The sequence below is a fragment of the Lissotriton vulgaris genome, chromosome 11, assembly GCF_964263255.1.
Source record: "Lissotriton vulgaris chromosome 11, aLisVul1.2, whole genome shotgun sequence".
NCBI classification, from domain to species: Eukaryota; Metazoa; Chordata; class Amphibia; order Caudata; family Salamandridae; genus Lissotriton; species Lissotriton vulgaris.
Window position 1 is genome coordinate 753,292,038 of NC_141699.1, and position 18,805 is coordinate 753,310,842.

Here is an 18,805-nt window from a genome sequence, read left to right on the forward strand (position 1 = left end):
CCACCGCTGTCTCTCGTTCCTCTTTGCCCACTTCCAGGGAAGGAAGAAGGAATCACCTGGCTCCCAGGCTCCCCACAGCCTATCACAAAGCTGCAATGCAGAGTTGTGATTGGTCTGAGGCTGTGGTTCGGCACTCAGCCAGGGAATCGGAGGCGGGTCAAAGCTTCTTGCGCACTTGGATTGGGCAAATCACAACTGCCATGCTGTGAGCAGAGCAGCCCCACCCCTTCCCAGCTGAGCAAAGACGGGCAAATAAATGATAATGTCAATGAGTTATTATAATTTTATTTTTTCCTTGTTAGTCTGCACACTGGGGTGACTCTCATCCTGCATAGATTAGGAGCCGCCACTTGTCTGTAGGTGTTGTACATAATAGGTGCACTAAGATCCATAAATGACAGGAGCTTACCTCCTACCTAGTCACAACAATGTTGCTGTTCAGAGAGGTCAACTCCATGCAGTGCAAGTGGGGCATCCATATCCTGACTGCTAGCCCTTCCATGTCACATGAGAAAATGAATTTAACAGGACTAAAGGTTAGTGTTGACATAGCATTGATAAGAGGTGGAACACTCCAACAGCCTATGCGACACAAACCAATATTTAGGTACATCAGCAGAGCTGTATGTAGGTAACGCTAACCAGCTGTACGACATGAGGCTTAAGGGACAATAGTCTAAATGAACATAATGGTATAAAGTACAATCGCCAGACTTGGGTCCGAAGAGGTGTTGCCCGAGCCTTTCTCTGAATTCTTGGAAGGGCACTTCATCAGTAACATCCACCTGGAAAGCTGTGGTTTATGGTTACAAGTGCAAAAAGAACAATTGAAGGACAGAATGCAGAACAATGTCATACATTCACCCCCGTACAGAGATCTGGGCCTAAATCCATCGTTTTTTTGCACTCCACACCACCCTAGGTCAGACACTGGCTATATGCAAATCAGCCTTGACCCTGTGCCTCATGGGTACAGTCCAGCCCAAACTACCAAGCCATGTCTTTCCTAGACCGGAATCAAGCATCCAAGGACCGGTTTCTGGCTATCAGCCTTCTTCAGCCTGGATAGCTTGACTCCAGTGATGTGGAGAGCATGGGACTCACGTCTGAGAATACCCAGCCCAATCTGGGTGAAAATTGCAAAAAACACAGTTGATGGACAGAATGCAGAACAATGTCTTACATTCACCCCAGTACAAAGATCTGGGCCTAAATCCATCGTTTTTTTGCACTCCACACCACCCTAGGTCAGACACTGGCTATATGCAAATCAGCCTTGACCCTGTGCCTCATGGGAACAGTCCAGCCCGAACTACCAAGCCATGTCTTTCATGTCCTTGGCTGGACTGTTCCCATGAGGCACATGGTCAAGGCTGATTTGCATATAGCCAGTGTCTGACCTAGGGTGGTGTGGAGTGCAAAAAAACGATGGATTTAGGCCCAGATCTTTGTACTGGGGTGAATGTAAGACATTGTTCTGCATTCTGTTCATCAACTGTGTTTTTTGCAATTATCACCCCGAGTGGGCTGGGTATGCTCAGACGTGAGTCCCAGGCTCTCCACATCACTGGAGTCAAGCTATCCAGGCTGAAGAAGGCCGATAGCCAGAAACCGGTCCTTGGATGCTTGATTCCGGTCTAGGAAAGACATGGCGTGGTAGTTTGGGCTAGACTGTTCCCATGAGGCACAGGGTCAAGGCTGATTGGCATATAGCCAGTGTCTGACCTAGGGTGGTGTGGAGTGCAAAAAACGATGGATTTAGGCCCAGATCTTTGTACTGGGGTGAGTGTAAGACATTGTTCTGCATTCTGTTCACCAACTGTGTGTTTTGCAATCTTTGCTCACCATGCCATTCCAGTTTGGACCCAGCCATATGCAAATCAGTCTTGCCCCTGCACCCAATGGGAAGAGTCCAGCCCGAACTGCCAAGCCAGGTCCTCCATGGACTGGAAACAAGCATCCTAGGACCAGTTTCGGGCTTTCAGCCCTCATCAGCCAGGATAGCTTGACTCCAGGGGCATGGAGAGCACACGGCCCACGTCTGGGCATACCCGTCCCACTCAGGGTGACAAATGCAACAAGCACTGGCGTTGCCAATAGGTCTCGCAGTAGGAAAGTTGGAGCTATTACAATTGCAAATGACAATGCCTTTTATTTTTGTTTTCATTTTAAAAACATAAAGGTCTTTGTCATTTACAAAACCAATAGCTCCAACTTTCCTACTGCGAGACCTATTGTGCACTGCACATTGTGGGTGAAAGTGGCACTGCGTGGGTGTGAGTGGCGTTGCGTGGGTGATAGTGGGCTTGCGTGGGTGTGAGTGGTGTTGCGTGGATGAGTGGCGTTGCGTGGATGAGTGGGGTTGCGTGGATGAGTGGCGTTGCGTGGATGAGTTGCATTGCGTGGATGAGTTGCGTTGCCTATGTGAGTGGTGTTGCTTGGGTGAGTGGCGTTGCGTGGGTGAGTGTGGTGTTGTGTGGGTGATAATGGTGCTGTGTGGGTGAAAGTTATGGAAAAACAGGGTTAAACCCAATAAAGTCATTCAGGACCTGGGTAGCAATTAGAATGAAAGGAAGGGGTTCTAAGACTTTAGAACAAAGAAATTACAAATTCATTCCATTTGTATTCAATTAATTCAAAAACAGCAAAGCTATTCTATGCAAAACGAGTTTAATTCAAAATTGCATATACATCCTATATAATGGATTAGGACTCATCATACATTTATTCGATATCAACAAGTTTATATACATATCTGTGCCCACATTCACAACGGGAAGGGGGGTGGAGTGAGGGAAGTGTAGGGGATAGGATAAACGTGGTCTGAATCATTGAGTGACAAGTCTTATTCTAGATTTTAAGACAATGTACAAGTGGTCCCATAAAGTCAAAGCCACAACTTGAGGCTCATATAGAGTCCTAAATGTAACTAACAAAACAGGCCTAACTCCGTTAGAGCCATAAATGTCTAAATTGGGACAGGAGTTGGTCGATAGTTGTGTGATCGTCTACGTTTCGACCCAAATAGCGGTAGGAATCTTTTCCTTACAGGAGGGTCTTCATCAGGACAGAGAAGTTGTGGGTGGGCACCCTCCTTGCGAGAGGGGCGAGAGGGGTTTGATCAATTGGGGATTAGATTCTCCCAGTCACGATAGTCAATTTGTAACTGTGGGCCTCTACAGGTTAGAGTCTTAGTAGGTTCTTCTACAGTTTCTTATTGGTGGGTTTGATTATCAGCCACTGTCATCAAATTTGTAAGTTGGATTGGGGAGTCCTGCGCAACTGTTACCATATGTTAGAATTCCAATCTGTCACACCAAATCAAGCGAATTAACTACGATCATGTCATGCAATTAGAGTAAGCGGTCGAAAAGGAAATTGCTTCTGGTTAATTAATCCAGTGTGTCATGTTCCAGGGAATTTAGTTAGAAATACCTGAGCAGAGTCCGCTTCATTCTGAAGATGCCTTTGGGAACATCTAGTAAGTCGGAAAAATGGGGCTTTATTAAAAATTATTGTGCCTTCAACAGACGATAGATATTGTTCAAAGGAGGGCCGGATCCTACGTGGTATCTTCAGCCTCCTTGGGACATCACCGTGTCCGCCCAAAAAACAGTCCGCTCGCTTAGTGTTGGTGTTATCCCTCAATCCGATACTCAGGTGACAGAAAGCCTTGACTAAGGAAGACGTAATCCAGACGGGAGTAGGAGTGGTGCACATGGGAAAAGAACGTATAGTCCTTTACATCAGGGTGAAAAAACCTCCAGCCATCAATCAGACCCATCTCCTCCACCCCCCGCTGCGTAGCCCCCGAGAAGACCCCTGTGTCCGCCCGCCGCCCCCCCGAGCTATCCACCTCTCCGTCCCAAACCAAGTTATAATCACCCATCATGAACACAAGACCTTCCGCAAAGTCCCCCACCTTCTCCAGTAGCTCCTGCAAGTACTTATTCTGACCCGCATTAGGCAAGTAGAGCACCACAAATGTACATAGCCTGCCCTGAACGTGCCCTTTGACCATCAGCCACCGCCCCTCTCTATCGTTGCAGACCCCCATAGGTTGAAAATGCAACGCTGCCTTAAACATTAGAGCTACTCCCCGGTGCTTCGTGCCAGCTGAAGATCTGTACACAATGGGGTACGCCCTGTGGCGGAGCCGCAGTTCATCCTTTCGTGCTAGATGGGTTTCCTGCAGCCCCACAACATCAAGATGATGGTCTACAACATATTTCAGGACCTTCTGTCTCTTCTGAGGGGAGTTCAAGCCCTTGACGTTCCAAGTGCCTATACTAATCGGCATGGTAGACACCAAACAGAGAACTCGCTATCAGTAATACAATTGGCGCCCAGCCTGCATTCCTCCCCTCCCCCCAGTCACGTGCTCCCAAACGTTTCCAGAATAGTCGTTGGATCAGCCCCTCTACAGCATGGCCCGCATTCCACCACTCACACTCTGCATTCATCCCCAAAGGCCTACCGTCACGGGTCCCCCCCCCCCCAACCCCACAGTCCCCCAACCAAACCCCCCCCGATCCAACACAGAACATTGTACAAAAATAGAAAAAAAAGTGCAATAACTATACTCATCGAGATCAGTAGGCCGAAGTCCGTAGGAAGCCCCCAATCAAGTGACAGGCCAGAGGAATGAAACCACTATTCCCCTTGGCCGCAATCGAGGTCGTCTCCCACCAGAGTACTTGCAAAACCCTCGATCAGAAGGCCCGAGCCTCCCCGGCGCCGATCCGCCATTCTTCGGGGATTACGCCGCCCCAGAGCCAAGCTGTGAGTCGGCCAACGTGGCCGAGGCCACCGAAGCGACTGCTGCTCCTCGTTCCTGCAGGCTGGTAGAAAGGTCCGGACGCTGTCTAGCAGGGGAACCGGCGGGGGAGCGCCCCACCCTGTGCCATGAGGTCGAACGGCGGCGCCGTCGAGACGGAGAGGCCGCCGTGGCCTGTGAGGAAGGCACATCCTCCAACCCCAAGAGCTCTTTTGCCGCCTGAAGCGTGCGGATTTGGGCCAGGCGGTTCTGCCATCTGAAGATAATCCTGAAAGGGTGCCCCCAGGAATAGGCGATCCCCCTCTCTCTCAGAAACGATGGGACAGGTCGGAAGTCCCTCCGCTTTTGCAGGGTGGATGCAGCCAAGTCCTGGTATAGTTGTGGCCGATGGCCCCGGAATTGCAGTGAGTCGATGGTCCGGGCCTTCCGAAGTATCCTCTCCTTAAGTTGAAAATCGTGGACGCACACCAGTATGTCAGGGGGAGGGCCCCCCCCGCGCCGTGGCAATCCCACCCGGTGCACTCTGTCCATCCGTATCTCCGTCGTGTCCGCCTCATCTAGGACCTGGAGAAACAGCTCCTGAACGTACCCCCGGAGATCTCCCGCCTCACCGTCCCATGGCACTGCCCGTATACGGATGTAATTTCTACGGGAGCGGTTTTCAAGGTCTTCCGTATGCAGTTGAAGGTCCAAATTTTGCTCGGTGAGGCGGATGATGTCTTGCTGGAGCATATGGACATCGGTGGCCACACTCAGGTCCCTGTCTTCCAGGGTCGCCACCCTCTCTCCTATACCGTCCACGTCCCTCCGCACTTCCCGTAGGTCGGAGGCGAGTTGCGCCCTGAGTTCCGATATATCCTCCTTGATGGAGGCGAACAGCTCCGACATGAAGGCTTTCGTCGCTGGGGCATCTTCATCAGAGTGCTTCGACGACCCACTCGCCCCAGGGGAGGCCGGTTGTTGGGAGGCTTTGTCCTTCCCCTGGTTTCGTTTGCGCTGCACAGTAGACATGGCGGCTCACCGCGCCCTGCGCCGGCTCCACGTGGCTAAGGAAAGTAGCGGGGCCTGCAAGCGGACCAAGTGTTCGGCGCCAAGCGTTTCCTGGCCCCCCGCACTCAGGCACTCGACCCGTGGGCGTCTCCTGTAACCCAGGCGGGAACCCCAGGGAGCCGGTGTCCTTCTGCCTCGGCCCTCCGTGCCTCCGCTCCGCACGTGTCGCACCTCCAATTAGCGGTAGAGTCACTCCTCAGCCCCACCGCCGTCCGGCTTCGCGCAGCACCCAATCCCGGGGCCTCGAAAGTTCAAACAGGCCGCCGGCGCCAACCGCGAGGGAAGGGCTGGTCGAAGGAGACAGTAGAGTGCTTCTGGTCTTCCGAGTGCCACTGCTTGGCCAGGGGTCGGTGCTCCACCTCCCCCAGGTGGGGTGGGGTACGAGCTGGGGTCTCGTCGCCAGGACCTCCCTCGCCCAAGCTCAGGTCCGAACAGCCTTCCGTCTACTCCAGAGTCTGCTGGCGGATCTGGGGCCCCGCCCTTCGACCACGCCGGGCCGCGATGTCTGGAAAGCCCGGGGTCTCACAGGCCGCGGGTTGCGTTCGCTCACGCAGGCGTTTCCAAGGTCACACCACCTCGGCGACCCCACCAACGTCTGCCGCTCCGCTAGGCGATCGTCTCCGCCACTGTAGGGCCTGGCCGTGAAGCAGGGGGCGGGGCAGCGCTGGGGAAGCCTGTGGGAGGGTGATTGATGCCTTTGATGTGGCGATATTAAACACCCCCCCCCCCCATGACGAAGTTAAGCAGTGGAATTCATTGGGAGAGCAGACTAAAAGTCACGTTTAAGGCTGTGATTCGGATTTTACTAGCACCCTACATTTGATCGTCCTCATTTTTTTTAAGTAGTTGCGTAGTTTGATCTTTTTCAATTCAGTGCATTATGGCCTGATTTTATTTTCCTTTTCATGAGGCTGCTTTCTTCAGCGGCCACCATCCGTTCGAGTGATTAAGTGCTCAGAGCTGGGGAGGGCCTATGCTGCTGCGGTCAGAATTGCAGGCACTTTTCAGCAGTCCATGGTTCAATAACCGATACCTCCTGTACAGTGCGGCGTGAGTCTTCCTCAGACTGTTTGCCATGGCTCATTCCGGTGTCCAGGAAAAGCATCCTTCATGGTCACTGGCGGCGCTAGTGCTCAGGATATCGAAAATGGAGGGGATATCTGTACTAGTTAATGGAGTCGATTTAGTCAAAAATGGTAGTCGATGTTGTGTAATTAATGTAAAGATCCAAAGGAGTGTACCTGAAAGCCCCTTCTAGACAAGGGATGGATATAACCATTCAAAGTCCTATATGAACAAGTGCGCATGCACGCCCCAAAGTTTTGGGTGAAAACCTTCTGTTTCTTGCTCTGGAATTTAAGTCTGTAATGGCAGGAGAAAAATAATTAAAATGTATTCCATCACAAATGAATGACGAGTGAAAAGGAAAGCGTACCAGGCATACACCAACATTGTTATTACTCACTCCGGAGTAGCAGCGTCTGAAAGAAGAGGCCAAGATGGGTAGATTACCCACAGTAAGCTAGATCATTTGATGTGCGTCTTCTGGAATCTGTGCCCCAGTATTGTGAAAGACCGAGCGAGCGACCATCACTGTCCGAAGCAAGAATGCGCTTTCAAGAAGTGGCTCAAAACGAGGCTTGGAATGCAATGCACAGTTATGAAACTAATACATCAAAGGAGGAGGTGTGGCTCTCTGAGGCGAGAACTATAATGAATCTATAGAAGCATTTGGTGTCACATTAAAATACTGTAATGTCAGAACCCTAGTAAAAAAATAGACTGTACTAAAATACATGTTGCGGCAGAAAAGAGGAATAGGAACAAAAAGTAAGAATATGCAGGTAACCGGGGTAAACCCAAGGAAGAAATCCGAAGTCAAACACTATTTTGAACCTGAATATTTAAAGTACAGGGCAAGGTAATATACAGTTTGTGAAATTTTAGTTTTGAAACCATGATATTATGTACAGATCTTAAACAATTTTGAGCTGTGGGTCTTGGGGGGTTGTTTCCTCTCACTGCATGCAAGGCAAGTGAAACTGAGAGTACGGCCGGCCTGCGGCCGGCCATGAATAATTAGGGGAGGAGAAGCCCTTTGATGTGCTGGGCTGTATAGAGTGCAGGCATGGTGAAAGGAGATGCGTGGAGGATGGGGGCGGGCTTGGGAAACTGAGAGTACGGCCAGCCTGCGGCCGGCCATGAAAGGGGAGGAGAAGCCCTTTGATGTGCTGGGCTGGCCCTGAATGCGCGTGTTTGTTCACGTGAACTTCATGAAAACCGCGGGGCTGAAAGCCCTTAGTTTGACGATGTTTTCGCCACTTGAATTCTCGCTCCGCTCGATGCGCTTGCGCACATCGATAGGTCGCGAGACCTAAAAAGAACAATTGATGGACAGAATGCAGAATAATGACATACATTCCCCCCCAGTGCAGAGATCTGGGCCTAAATCCATTGTTTTTTGCTCACCATGCCATTCCAGTTTGGACCCAACCATATGCAGATCAGTCTTGACCCTGCACCCAATGGCAACAGTCCAGCCCGAACTGCCAAGCCAGGTCCTCCCTGGACTGGAAACAAGCATCCTAGGACCGGTTTTGGCCTTTAAGCCCTCATCAGCCAGGATAGCTGGACTCCAGTGGCATGGAGAGCACTCAGGGTGACAAATGCAAAAAAACCAATTGATGGGCAGAATGCAGAACAATGTCCTACATTCACACCAGTACAGAGATATGGGTCTAAACTGGGGTGGCGCAGTGGGCAAAAGAACAATTGATTTAACCCAGATCTCTTGACGGGGAGAATGTTTGAATCATTCAGCATTCCGTCCATCATTTGTTGCAGTTCATGGTTTCAAGGACATTGCAACAAAAAAGCAAGAGGTTGCAAGTTCCGGACCAATTATTCCCAATAGCACAATGTGTTGTGGAGCTGTAGATTATCTCAACAAATAGAAATGGAAGGATAACAAGACATGGTTTGGCTCCTAGTTTACAAGTAATCCTCAACAATGTAATGTGGAAGTGCATTGGGTGTTGTCACAGCTATCATGTTAAAGTTTGAAGTACAGCTTCAGCAGTACCATGCATCTTGCAAAATAGAATTTCTGGTGGTAGGACTGAAAACAACAAGTCCCAGTTTCAGGTACCCCAGAACATTTCCTTAGTGTGGCACTGATTTATAGTTTCTAGCTATGCAACAGTCAGCACTAGGACATCATGAAACTGAACTGTAGCTCCCTGTTCCACTTCTTCCAGCAGACCAGAACAGTGCATTATGAGAGCCAAAGCGGTCATATCATGTCTATACCAAATGACACCAATAATTGAACAAAAGCTTCTAGAGAGTAATTTAATGGACTTTCCAGCATTAAATAGCCTAATCTTGAAGCTTCCTGCATGGACGGTCAGAGGCTGTCCGCACATTTATCAACCACAACTTGTGATAACCTTCGGCTTTGCACAGGATGTGACCACCGAACCCATGCATCCTCTCACATTGCCTATTGGTATCATTTTGTATGTATGCTACGGCTGTTATAATGAGAAATGATGATGGATCTTTATATTTGTCTAATGGGTATGTACTGGGATGGAGGTTAAGGAGGTAGGGGTCCGTAACATACGCATACTGTATTTTGCTTTTCACCTTTGGACATGCCTCTCTCCTTTATCTCCTGACGGATGACCTCCAGAGATCAAAGCTATTTACCAATGTACTTCTCTGAGCTTTTTTCCAAGGCCACTGATGAGAAAGGTCTGGAGAGGTTATAGTGTTTTCATTTCCTGGCCACTCTAACACATATTGGATTTCTGGTACTAGCAGGACAGGTGCTTAGGCAATGGAGATAACAAATGTAAAGTTACTGAGACAGTGACTCAAGTAAGAGTCACTTCACTTTCAGATTGAATAGAATAGAAGGTAAGTTTCTGTATCGCGTATAACTTACAAAACACCCACAAACTGGGTATCAGTCCTGTGATTTCTCCAAGTGACAATAGTAAGAAAATAGTCTATTTAGATCATAACCTATACAAGCGGATATGTACAATTCCATTAAAAAGTACAACTTTACATTAAAAACGATATAAAACATACAATACCATTAAACAAGGACTTCCTTTAGAAATTTTCCCAGCGCACACGTAGCATCAAAAAATTTCAATAAACTCCCAACTTGACCTGAAAATGGAGTACATACAGTGTGTGTGGGCTAAGAGAAGGGCTACACTTATTCCTGAAGAAAATGTGGAGAAGTTCCTTAGACTGCAATGTGGACCAGAGTTACAGCAATTTGCGACCAGGGATGAGTTTTAAGAACCGCCCTATGTACTGATAGGTCACTACTTAAATTTCCAAACCGTAATTGCAATTTCCTACAGTTTGAGGCCTTCACGTGGGTTTGGTGGCATGCTGGGGTCAGCAGATTACGAGCTTTGGGATTGCTTTTAAATATACGCAATCAAGGCTCACTTCAGGAATCGTGACGAGCTGGAGCAACGAATCTCAGGCTGTCAGGATACATCGGAAGCAGCCTTGGTGCAAACTGCCCAGTTCAAGAAGGAGATCGGGCTCCTACATGGAAACCAGGAGCAATTGGAAACTCGTTGAAGGTGGTCGAATGTAAGGATTGCTGGTGTGCCTGAAGAAATAGGAGGATAGTGTGGGGATAATTGCTTTTGTGGCATCCTTGATAAGATTTTATCTCCTCCCAGGTATTTCTCAGGATTTTACTATTATGCTGGTGCATAGAGTGCCTTCACATATTCCTCCGAATGCCGAGTACCCTCGTACTATTTTGGTAAACTTTGCTGATTACAGGCTTAAAGAGAAAGTGCGGACCAAAGCCATTAAAGAACAGTTACAGTGCAAAATAAGTTTACTTTCCAGCTGTTCTCCCAAATGTCCTTTGAAACCAAACAGAACTGAAGGGACTTTAAGTATTCTGATTTTATTGTTACAGGTCGCCTGCAATCAGGTTTTATTGGTCCAAATGGCAAAAATTGAAAGCGCTATTTGAAGGACTGTTTTACTATTCCACCTACCCCCCAAAGATATCAGAGACACAAGTTTTTCTGAGCGAGATAGAACAGAAAACCTATTTGGCTTGGTTTGAATTTTGATGGGGTATTGGCATGATTATGTTGATCATGGCCATTGAAATTGACGAGTTAGAGTACAATTTAGTACTTCATCCACCCTACCATAAATTGATTAGGATAATGGTTTAGGTCCGCCCGTGCATGAACTGAAGAAGACTAGCTAGTAGAAACTTTGTCCGGGAACAGGACAATGACAGCACTATGTCATGCTGTTGGCTGCCCTTGGGAATGGGGGGGGGGGTGCTTGGGGGTGGAGGAAGGGTGGTGGTTTCGCTATAGCAGGGGGAATAGAGATACTGGGGAGGTCATGAAAAAAGGAGATACTGGAAGTGCGATTTTGCACTGAGTTTTTGAGAAATGGTTTTAGGAACTTTAAGAGGTGCTTTAGACCAGATGTAGTAGGAAGGGTGGCTATGCAAGATGGGGAGCTAAAACCAGTCTTGATTGGAAGGTCCTGGCCCTAATTGGGGTTTTTCACAATCACAACACACATTATTAGATATACACTTTCGACTTGGTGCGAGATTGGTAGGAGTTTAGAAAATGGTTGCACTTTATAGGAAAGTTAATCTATTGCTGCTTTATTGTTATGCACGTGCATTTTTGTACCGCTTCTATGCATTTATAGGTTTGGTGTCTCACAACATTTCACTGCTGTTTGTACACTTGCACATAGAAGAGTACAATAAATGGGTTTGGGATCATTTGGGCTAAATGGTTTTAATATATAGAATATCATAATGCTATGAAGCGATATATCATCATTATCAATGAGCAATATAATTTCCAGGAAGATCATTGGAAAAGTGTGAAACTGTGAAGTTGTTCTCACTGAATGTTAATGGGCTGAACAATGCGAGGCCACAGGTAGGCATTAGAGACCTGGATTAAATTAAGGGACACAATCCAACCTTTAATCGTTCTGCAAGAAACTCATATTCTCTCTAATAAAAAAACAACGTTTTCCATGTTTAATACGTAGGTGTGTTTCAAGTGCTCCTCTTTGGGGAAGCACTGCACACACAGAGGTAGTTATTTACATCCAGAAGAGCATCAAAGCTACAGATTCACACATGGCAAGCTGACAATGAAGGATGGTAGTGTTGATTGAGCTGCACAATAAGTTCTTTGGAATTAATATTGGTTAATGTGTCTGCCACGGTGGAAGATCATCCAGGTCCGTTTACTTGCTACAACTGCTGGGGAAATTATTGGGGTGGGGGGGGGGGTTTACAAGATCTTGGATTAGATATTACGAGTAATCAGAAACAACATAATCTAAGACTGTGAGAATTATTTATTTTAAACATTTTTATATGCATTTTATTAAGTAATAGTACAATCATGTCATCATTGGTCATAACATCCTTCCCCCCCCCCCTGCCCCCCACCCACCGAGCAGACTGTGAGAATTCTTGATGAATATCTAAGAATTTATGGATTAGTAGACCCCTATTAGACGGTTTTTCTCTGTTTAAGGGAGCACACTTGTTTTTTCCAGCAGATATAAAATTGTGACACACGTTTATTATTTTCTTTACCTCACCTGAAGTTAGATTCAAGCATCACAAATTGTTGCTGAGTGGGTTTTCCAACTATTTTGTATTAGAGCTTGAGATGATAGTTAGAGAAACGGCACCCAAACACCCATGGGGGGTTTTCAATACAATTTATTGGGAAGATGAGAGCTAGATAGGGGCTGATAAAGTTGAGTTTAAAAAAAAAATTAAAATATGGGCTCAGCCCACACCAATATGTTTTGGGTTACAATGGAGGCCTCCTTGCAAGCCTTCTTTATTTCAAAAGATATAGCTCAATTTAAAGCTCTGAAAGAGTAGAAAGCGCGAATGGAGATTCGGATTAACTATACATTTAAGAGATTCTTGATGGAGTCAGAATTGATTAGAAAGACGTTAGAAGAAGCAAAATTGGCCCTTTGAGAATAATAATGTGTTCAAATTGATGTGCAAAATTCCCCTTATTTTACAAAAATATACTAAGATAGTGATTTTGCAGACAGGTTTATGGCATGAAGACCTGGGAACAGTTGTGACAAATACGATTAGTGCTGTGAAATGCCCTACAACAAGGGCATGCCGCATTTCCAAGGATGAAATAAAACACTATTTCTTTTAAGAGTATCTATAGTATCTCACCGAATGCGGATAGGCGGGAACCAGATTGTTTTTTAGATCATTTTCCGATTCCCAGCACTGTCCGAGGTAGGTCAGGCGCTTGTGGATAGTCCCTTCTCTATGGAAGAATTGGAGGAAGTGGTGAAAAGCTTAACTGGGGGCAAAGTTTGTGGTCCAGATCGATTTTCTTCTAAATATTATAAAGTATTTGAAGAATATTAAAATCCTTATCTAAGCCAACTTTGTTTTGAAAGGAGGAGTACCCCCTCTGTCTTATTATTCAGGGAATGTGGTTTTCTTTCTGCAAAATGGCAAGAATACTATTGACCCCAAATCTTATCAACCGATTACACTTTTTAAATTCGGACTACAAAATTATAATGAACTTGATTTCGACTTGGTTCAATAAATTAGCATGCAGGTCGGAATGGCTTTTTATCAGGGTATGGTATCAGCTTTCCAGAGAGGGGAGATAGGTAAATACTATTTACCGATTCTAAAATACCGAATTTTACTGATTCAGTAATTTAGAATCGGTAAATGCTATGTAGCAAAAAATTCGGTAAAAATTAGCGAATCAGTAAGATTTGGTATTTACCGAATCGGTATTTACCGATTCGTTAATTGCCATTCATTCCTATGGGCCTGGAGGCCCATAGGAATGAATGGCAATTACCGAATCGGTAAATACAGATTCGGTAAAATGGGGGACATATTCAAGGGTGCCAGGGTGTCACTTTGACACCCTGTTGCACCCCTGAATCGTGCTTGTGTGCAGATGTGGCACACATACATGCCCTAAGGGCATGTATGTCGGCCACATGGCACAGTTGAAAATGAACTGATTTGCATTTTCAAAGGTATTCCTTATTTACCACCAACTTATAGTTGGTGGTAAATAACGAATCCTAAAATGGGAAAAGCACTCATTTGAGTGCTCTCTAAATTGCAAATTCGGTAATTTACCGATTCAGTATTTTAAGGAATCAGTAATTTACCGATTCCTTAAAATACCGAATCGGTAAATTACCGAATTTGCAATTTAGGCCACCTACATCCCAAATGCCCAATACCGGTCGGTAACGGCCGAAATTTGGTAATTTCGTCCGTTACCGACCGGTATTGGGCCACCTACATCTGGCCCTAAGTGACTTAAGAATGCCGACCCATTACACAATGCTGGATGCGGTGAATGTTAGGAACATTTTATTTAAAGTATTTGTGGGATACATGGTTCTAGTGAACGAGTTAAAGCTTTATCAAAGGCCAGACCTAAAAAGGAAGTTCAAAATTTCAGACAAATCAATCAATCAACAAACACTGAGATCATCAATCCTACCCCTCGATGTTTAAGGATGTACTTTTGAAGTTTAGGGTTTGTGGAACATGAGGGCACAGTCATAAAGTCTATACAAACTCCAGTCACTGTCGTTATGAGTGAGTGAAGGTATCAACAGCCAATCTACTCCCCTAAGAAGATTCTTCGTGCAATACCTCTTTTTGCTGAGAAGTCTTCTTCTTTTAAGCAGTCATCCTCTAACTCAAACTTTGTTGACTGCATGGACTCATCTTGGACAAATGACGATCTTTACACCTGCACTGAATCTTTCCCCTTTGCCAATGCTTGTTTATATTGTTGAGCCATTTGAAAGCTTTAATGAAGCGTTCCTTCACACATACGCTCTACTCTGTGAACATATTTTCCGCTTAGATATTCAAATCCCTGAGGAAACAAAAAAAAAAACAATTTGTCAATGCTGTTCTCTTTTCAGCAAGAAAAAATTCAAACGCTCTAGAAAGTTGCCGGTCCCACTAAAACACTGGTCTCTGAAAGAAAACCATCACAACTTTGCATTATAGAGAATAGTGAGAAATGTTTCTTCACGGCAGATGTCAACCAAACAACATACAAAGACTGAGGCATAATTGAACAGGATTTGAAAAATGTGGTAAGTATTTTTCATCCCTGGGATATGCTTGTCTCCTATCCTGATGGAGTCATGGTAATATTATGGTTGCAAGCAGCAGAGTTTAGGAATCAGATATCTTACAGCATATATATGTTGTTCCATGTTTCCACCATCTCTCTACCCTTACCCCCACCCTCAACCACCATCCCTCCTGCCTGCTTGAAAGTGACCAACTAATAATTCTACCTCATATCTCGGTTTGTTACACTTGAAACCCTGTGTCATCATTTGAAGCAATAATGACTAGCACATCAGCTTGCCGCTTCGTAATTTTATTTTGCGTCATGCATTCTAATGTGATGTATCCTTCCTTTTATGCTTGAATTCCATATTGTATCCATTTTTAAGACCCAAAAAGTCAAAAACCAAAACAAACCGGACTAGGACAGTGCGTCTTAAGTTATTCAGGCAACAATTTGATTACATTTAGCTCCAGCAATTCCTAAATCTGGCAGGTGTTCTTAGAAGAAGAGTCTATTGGTTGTGGTTGGGTTAAGCATTAGTGGAAGGGCAGTTTACACCTTTGACAAATTACTAAAATCATCCAAAGACGGAGTAATCGCAGTCCATCACTGATGTCATATGAGGGCCAATCAATCCCTAAAATATATATATATATTTTTTAAAGAAAATTAATGGGAGTTTTAGCTGGAAATTGCCATGGGTGTCCAGGGGGATCATAATGCAATTATCTGATCGGGCGGTGCAGGAAGAGAACAATAATTTTTAGGTGAAACATGGCAGATGACATCCTGACCAAGATTGAGAACTTCAAAACAGCACCGTTTGACGCCCGCTTTCCAAATATTAACCAGTCAAGGAACTGCTATCAAAATTATCGTGACTACTACCGATGCAATAATGCACTGAGTGCCAAAGGAGTGGATACCAAGCCTTGTGAATGGTATTTTAAAGTGTACAAATGCTTGTGTCCTGTCTCGTGGGTGACGAAATGGGATGAGGAGAGAGCAGCTGGCACATTTCCAGGGAAGATTTAAGCAAAAGATTGCTACAAAGAACGAAGATTATTAAGCAATGTCTGACAATGCTGAACACTTAGGTTTAATGGTTCTCTTTATTGGTTGTGATAGTCTGGTGGAAACAAGAAAGACTGTCACCCACGCACTGGTCACGAGTCGACTGGATTATGGTAACACACTTTACGCCAGAATCACAGCAAAATTACAGAAAAAACTCAAACGCATCCAAAACGCATCAGCGAGACTCATATTGGACATCCCCCGCCAAGATCACATCACCGGACACCTAAAAGACCTCCACTGGCTTCCCGTCAACAAGAGAATTACATTCAGTCTTCTCACCCACGCACACAAGGCCCTCTACAAACTAGGACCCAAATGCCTCAACACTCGACTGTCCTTCTACACACCAACCCACCAACTTAGATCGTCCAATCAAGCCCTCGCCGCAGTCCCGCGCATCCGAAAATCCACCATGGGTGGCAGATTCTTTTCCTTCCTGGCGACCAAGACCTGGAACTCACTCCCCACTCACCTCCGCCTTACTCAAAACCACATCTCCTTCAGAAAAGAACTCAAAACCTGGCTATTCGACAAAAACTGAACCCCCCCTTCCCCAAGCGCCTTAAGACCCTCTGGGTGAGTAGTGCGCTATACAAATCCCTGAACTTGAACTTGAACTTGGATCAAATGTAAGAATTCATAACGCGAGTAAATGTGCAAATAGAGCATATGAGCCAAGGTGAACCCCTCAATTATACAAAGCTAAAGAACGAAATCAATAATGCAATTCCAATTGCATCCACAGTTACTCATGGGATTTATTCAGATCTGCAGGTAGACCTGGAGATTTTAAATAAATTGTGGCTGGCCTGCAGCGGCGCAGAGTGCAATGTGTTAGAACAGTGGTTATTAACCTCTGGTCCAGTGACCCCTAGGGGGGTCCATGAAGCCAACTCAGGGAGTGCACCTGCCAAGAAAATGAAAGAATATTAGCAGATTAATAAAGTGTGTATAAATAAAGAAGCAACATTTAAAAAATGTAAACAATCTGTAGATGAAATTTGAGGCTAAAGATTAAGTGGCCATACTCAGATTGATCCGTGGAAGCAGAGCAAGTGCGTCAAATAGAAAATAGTATGGACAATGGATGGCCTCAATTGAATTTAGAAAAACTCCAACCTTCACAGTAAAATTAGACTGTTGTTTTCTTGTTATATTTGTGTGCAAATTAAATGAAAAATGTCATAATTTGAATATTTGTTAGATGAATGCTTATTTAAGTACTTTGAGTGCATGGTTTTGCAGAACAATTCCCGGAGGATGCTTAGGCCGAGGGGTCCCTGGCTTCTTGTAATGACTCCGTGGGGGGTTTCAGGATTCTAATAATGATTCAATCTGGGTCACCAGGTTCCAGTAATATTTCAGCGGGGTCCCCGGATTCCAGTAGTGTTTAGATGGAGGTCCACATGAGTCAAAAAGTTAAGAACCACTGTGAAAATGTATATTTATTTTAATGATGAAAGGAGTCTTTGGTGTTACGACCAGTCTTACACTGCATGCCAGCTTGGCCTTCTGTGGCAAGAAAAAGCTGCTGACTTCTGGAAGAAAAATGTATCAAATTCTTTGCTGAATCAAGGGCACCATGAATAACAGGAGCCAAACTAGTGATCTACTGCTAAAACACATTTTTAACACCACAACCAGCACACTTCCAGATCATTTCAATTAATTATTTCATATATAATTTTGCTCAAGACATTTCTTCACTTGTCCTAATAATGCAGAAACTGGTATAAAGACTTGGGACTAATGTCTCACTAGAATAGCCGATATATTAGGTGAGGGCACCAGGTTATTACAGGCTACACAGTGTGTTGTCCACAAATTTCCATCAGTGGGTTTAGGAAATACCAGGGCATCCAGTGGTCAATGACAGATGAGCATCAGACAGAGTTCAAGACAAAAACAGTTACAGTCTCAACTGACTTTCAATGCTATACAAGGTGGACTACTGGAGCTGTAAATGGGTTTGGTACCTATAAGAACTCTCCTCTACGAACTAAGCTTTAAGGGCCAATATCTAGTAAATGGCTAGTTGTTTTCATGACCCCCACCCAGGAGTTGTATACATGTGGATAGGTAGGGGAGCTACTCTAACCAGCATATATCTGGGCAGGCAACCAGTTCTTCCCTGGAGGCTGGGCTGCTATATATAGCCTTCCTCTAGGGGGATCCGGTGCTTGTCACTTGATTTGAGTCTCACTTCCTGAATCATCAACCGAGCCGTTACGAAAAGCTGCACTTGACACATCTTGTGGAGGACTCAGCAGAAGCCTGGTAAGGCGCGCTTCCGGAACAAACCCACTCGCAACTACTTGGAAGATGCCAGTATTTCCCTGCATTGTCTGCCAGCGCGCTGGATGCTAACAGAACTTTCCCTAAATCACCTGGGGTCTCGCGTGTGTGAGGTAGGAACTGGGTGATCTGAACTTTCCCCGATTTACCTGGTGTCCCACGAGTGCGTGCTTGGAACCAGGAGTCCTCGAGATATTAGACTTTGGCATTTTTATTGCAAGGAGCGAGTCATCGCAACGCTCACTCACTAGCATTATTCCTTGGAACCTGCTTCGCCATTTCCAGTAGAGGGGCATTTGTTGTGCAGCGCTTCAACCCAGCGCAGAGTGTACCTAGGCTCTGCACTAAAGTTCTGCGCTGCTGAGCTCCTTCTTCATTGTGCCTGCAAGCATGAGACTTATCACACCAACAGTACTCACCGTTGCTTTATTCT

General features: G+C 45.6%; 2 protein-coding genes across 2 annotated transcripts in view; one reads left to right on the forward strand and one right to left on the reverse strand.

The window, feature by feature from the left end:
• The window catches only part of LOC147683457 (2-acylglycerol O-acyltransferase 1-like), a 377,371-nt gene that overhangs the window by 329,672 nt on the left and 28,894 nt on the right, over positions 1-18,805 (reverse strand). The gene's annotated exons all lie outside the window — the stretch shown is intronic.
• LOC147683458 (cytochrome c oxidase subunit 6B1-like) lies at positions 15,732-16,128 on the forward strand. Its single transcript, XM_086944846.1, has one exon. The coding sequence runs from the start codon at positions 15,772-15,774 to the stop codon at positions 16,030-16,032; it is 261 nt and encodes an 86-aa protein (XP_086800972.1). The 5' UTR covers positions 15,732-15,771; the 3' UTR covers positions 16,033-16,128.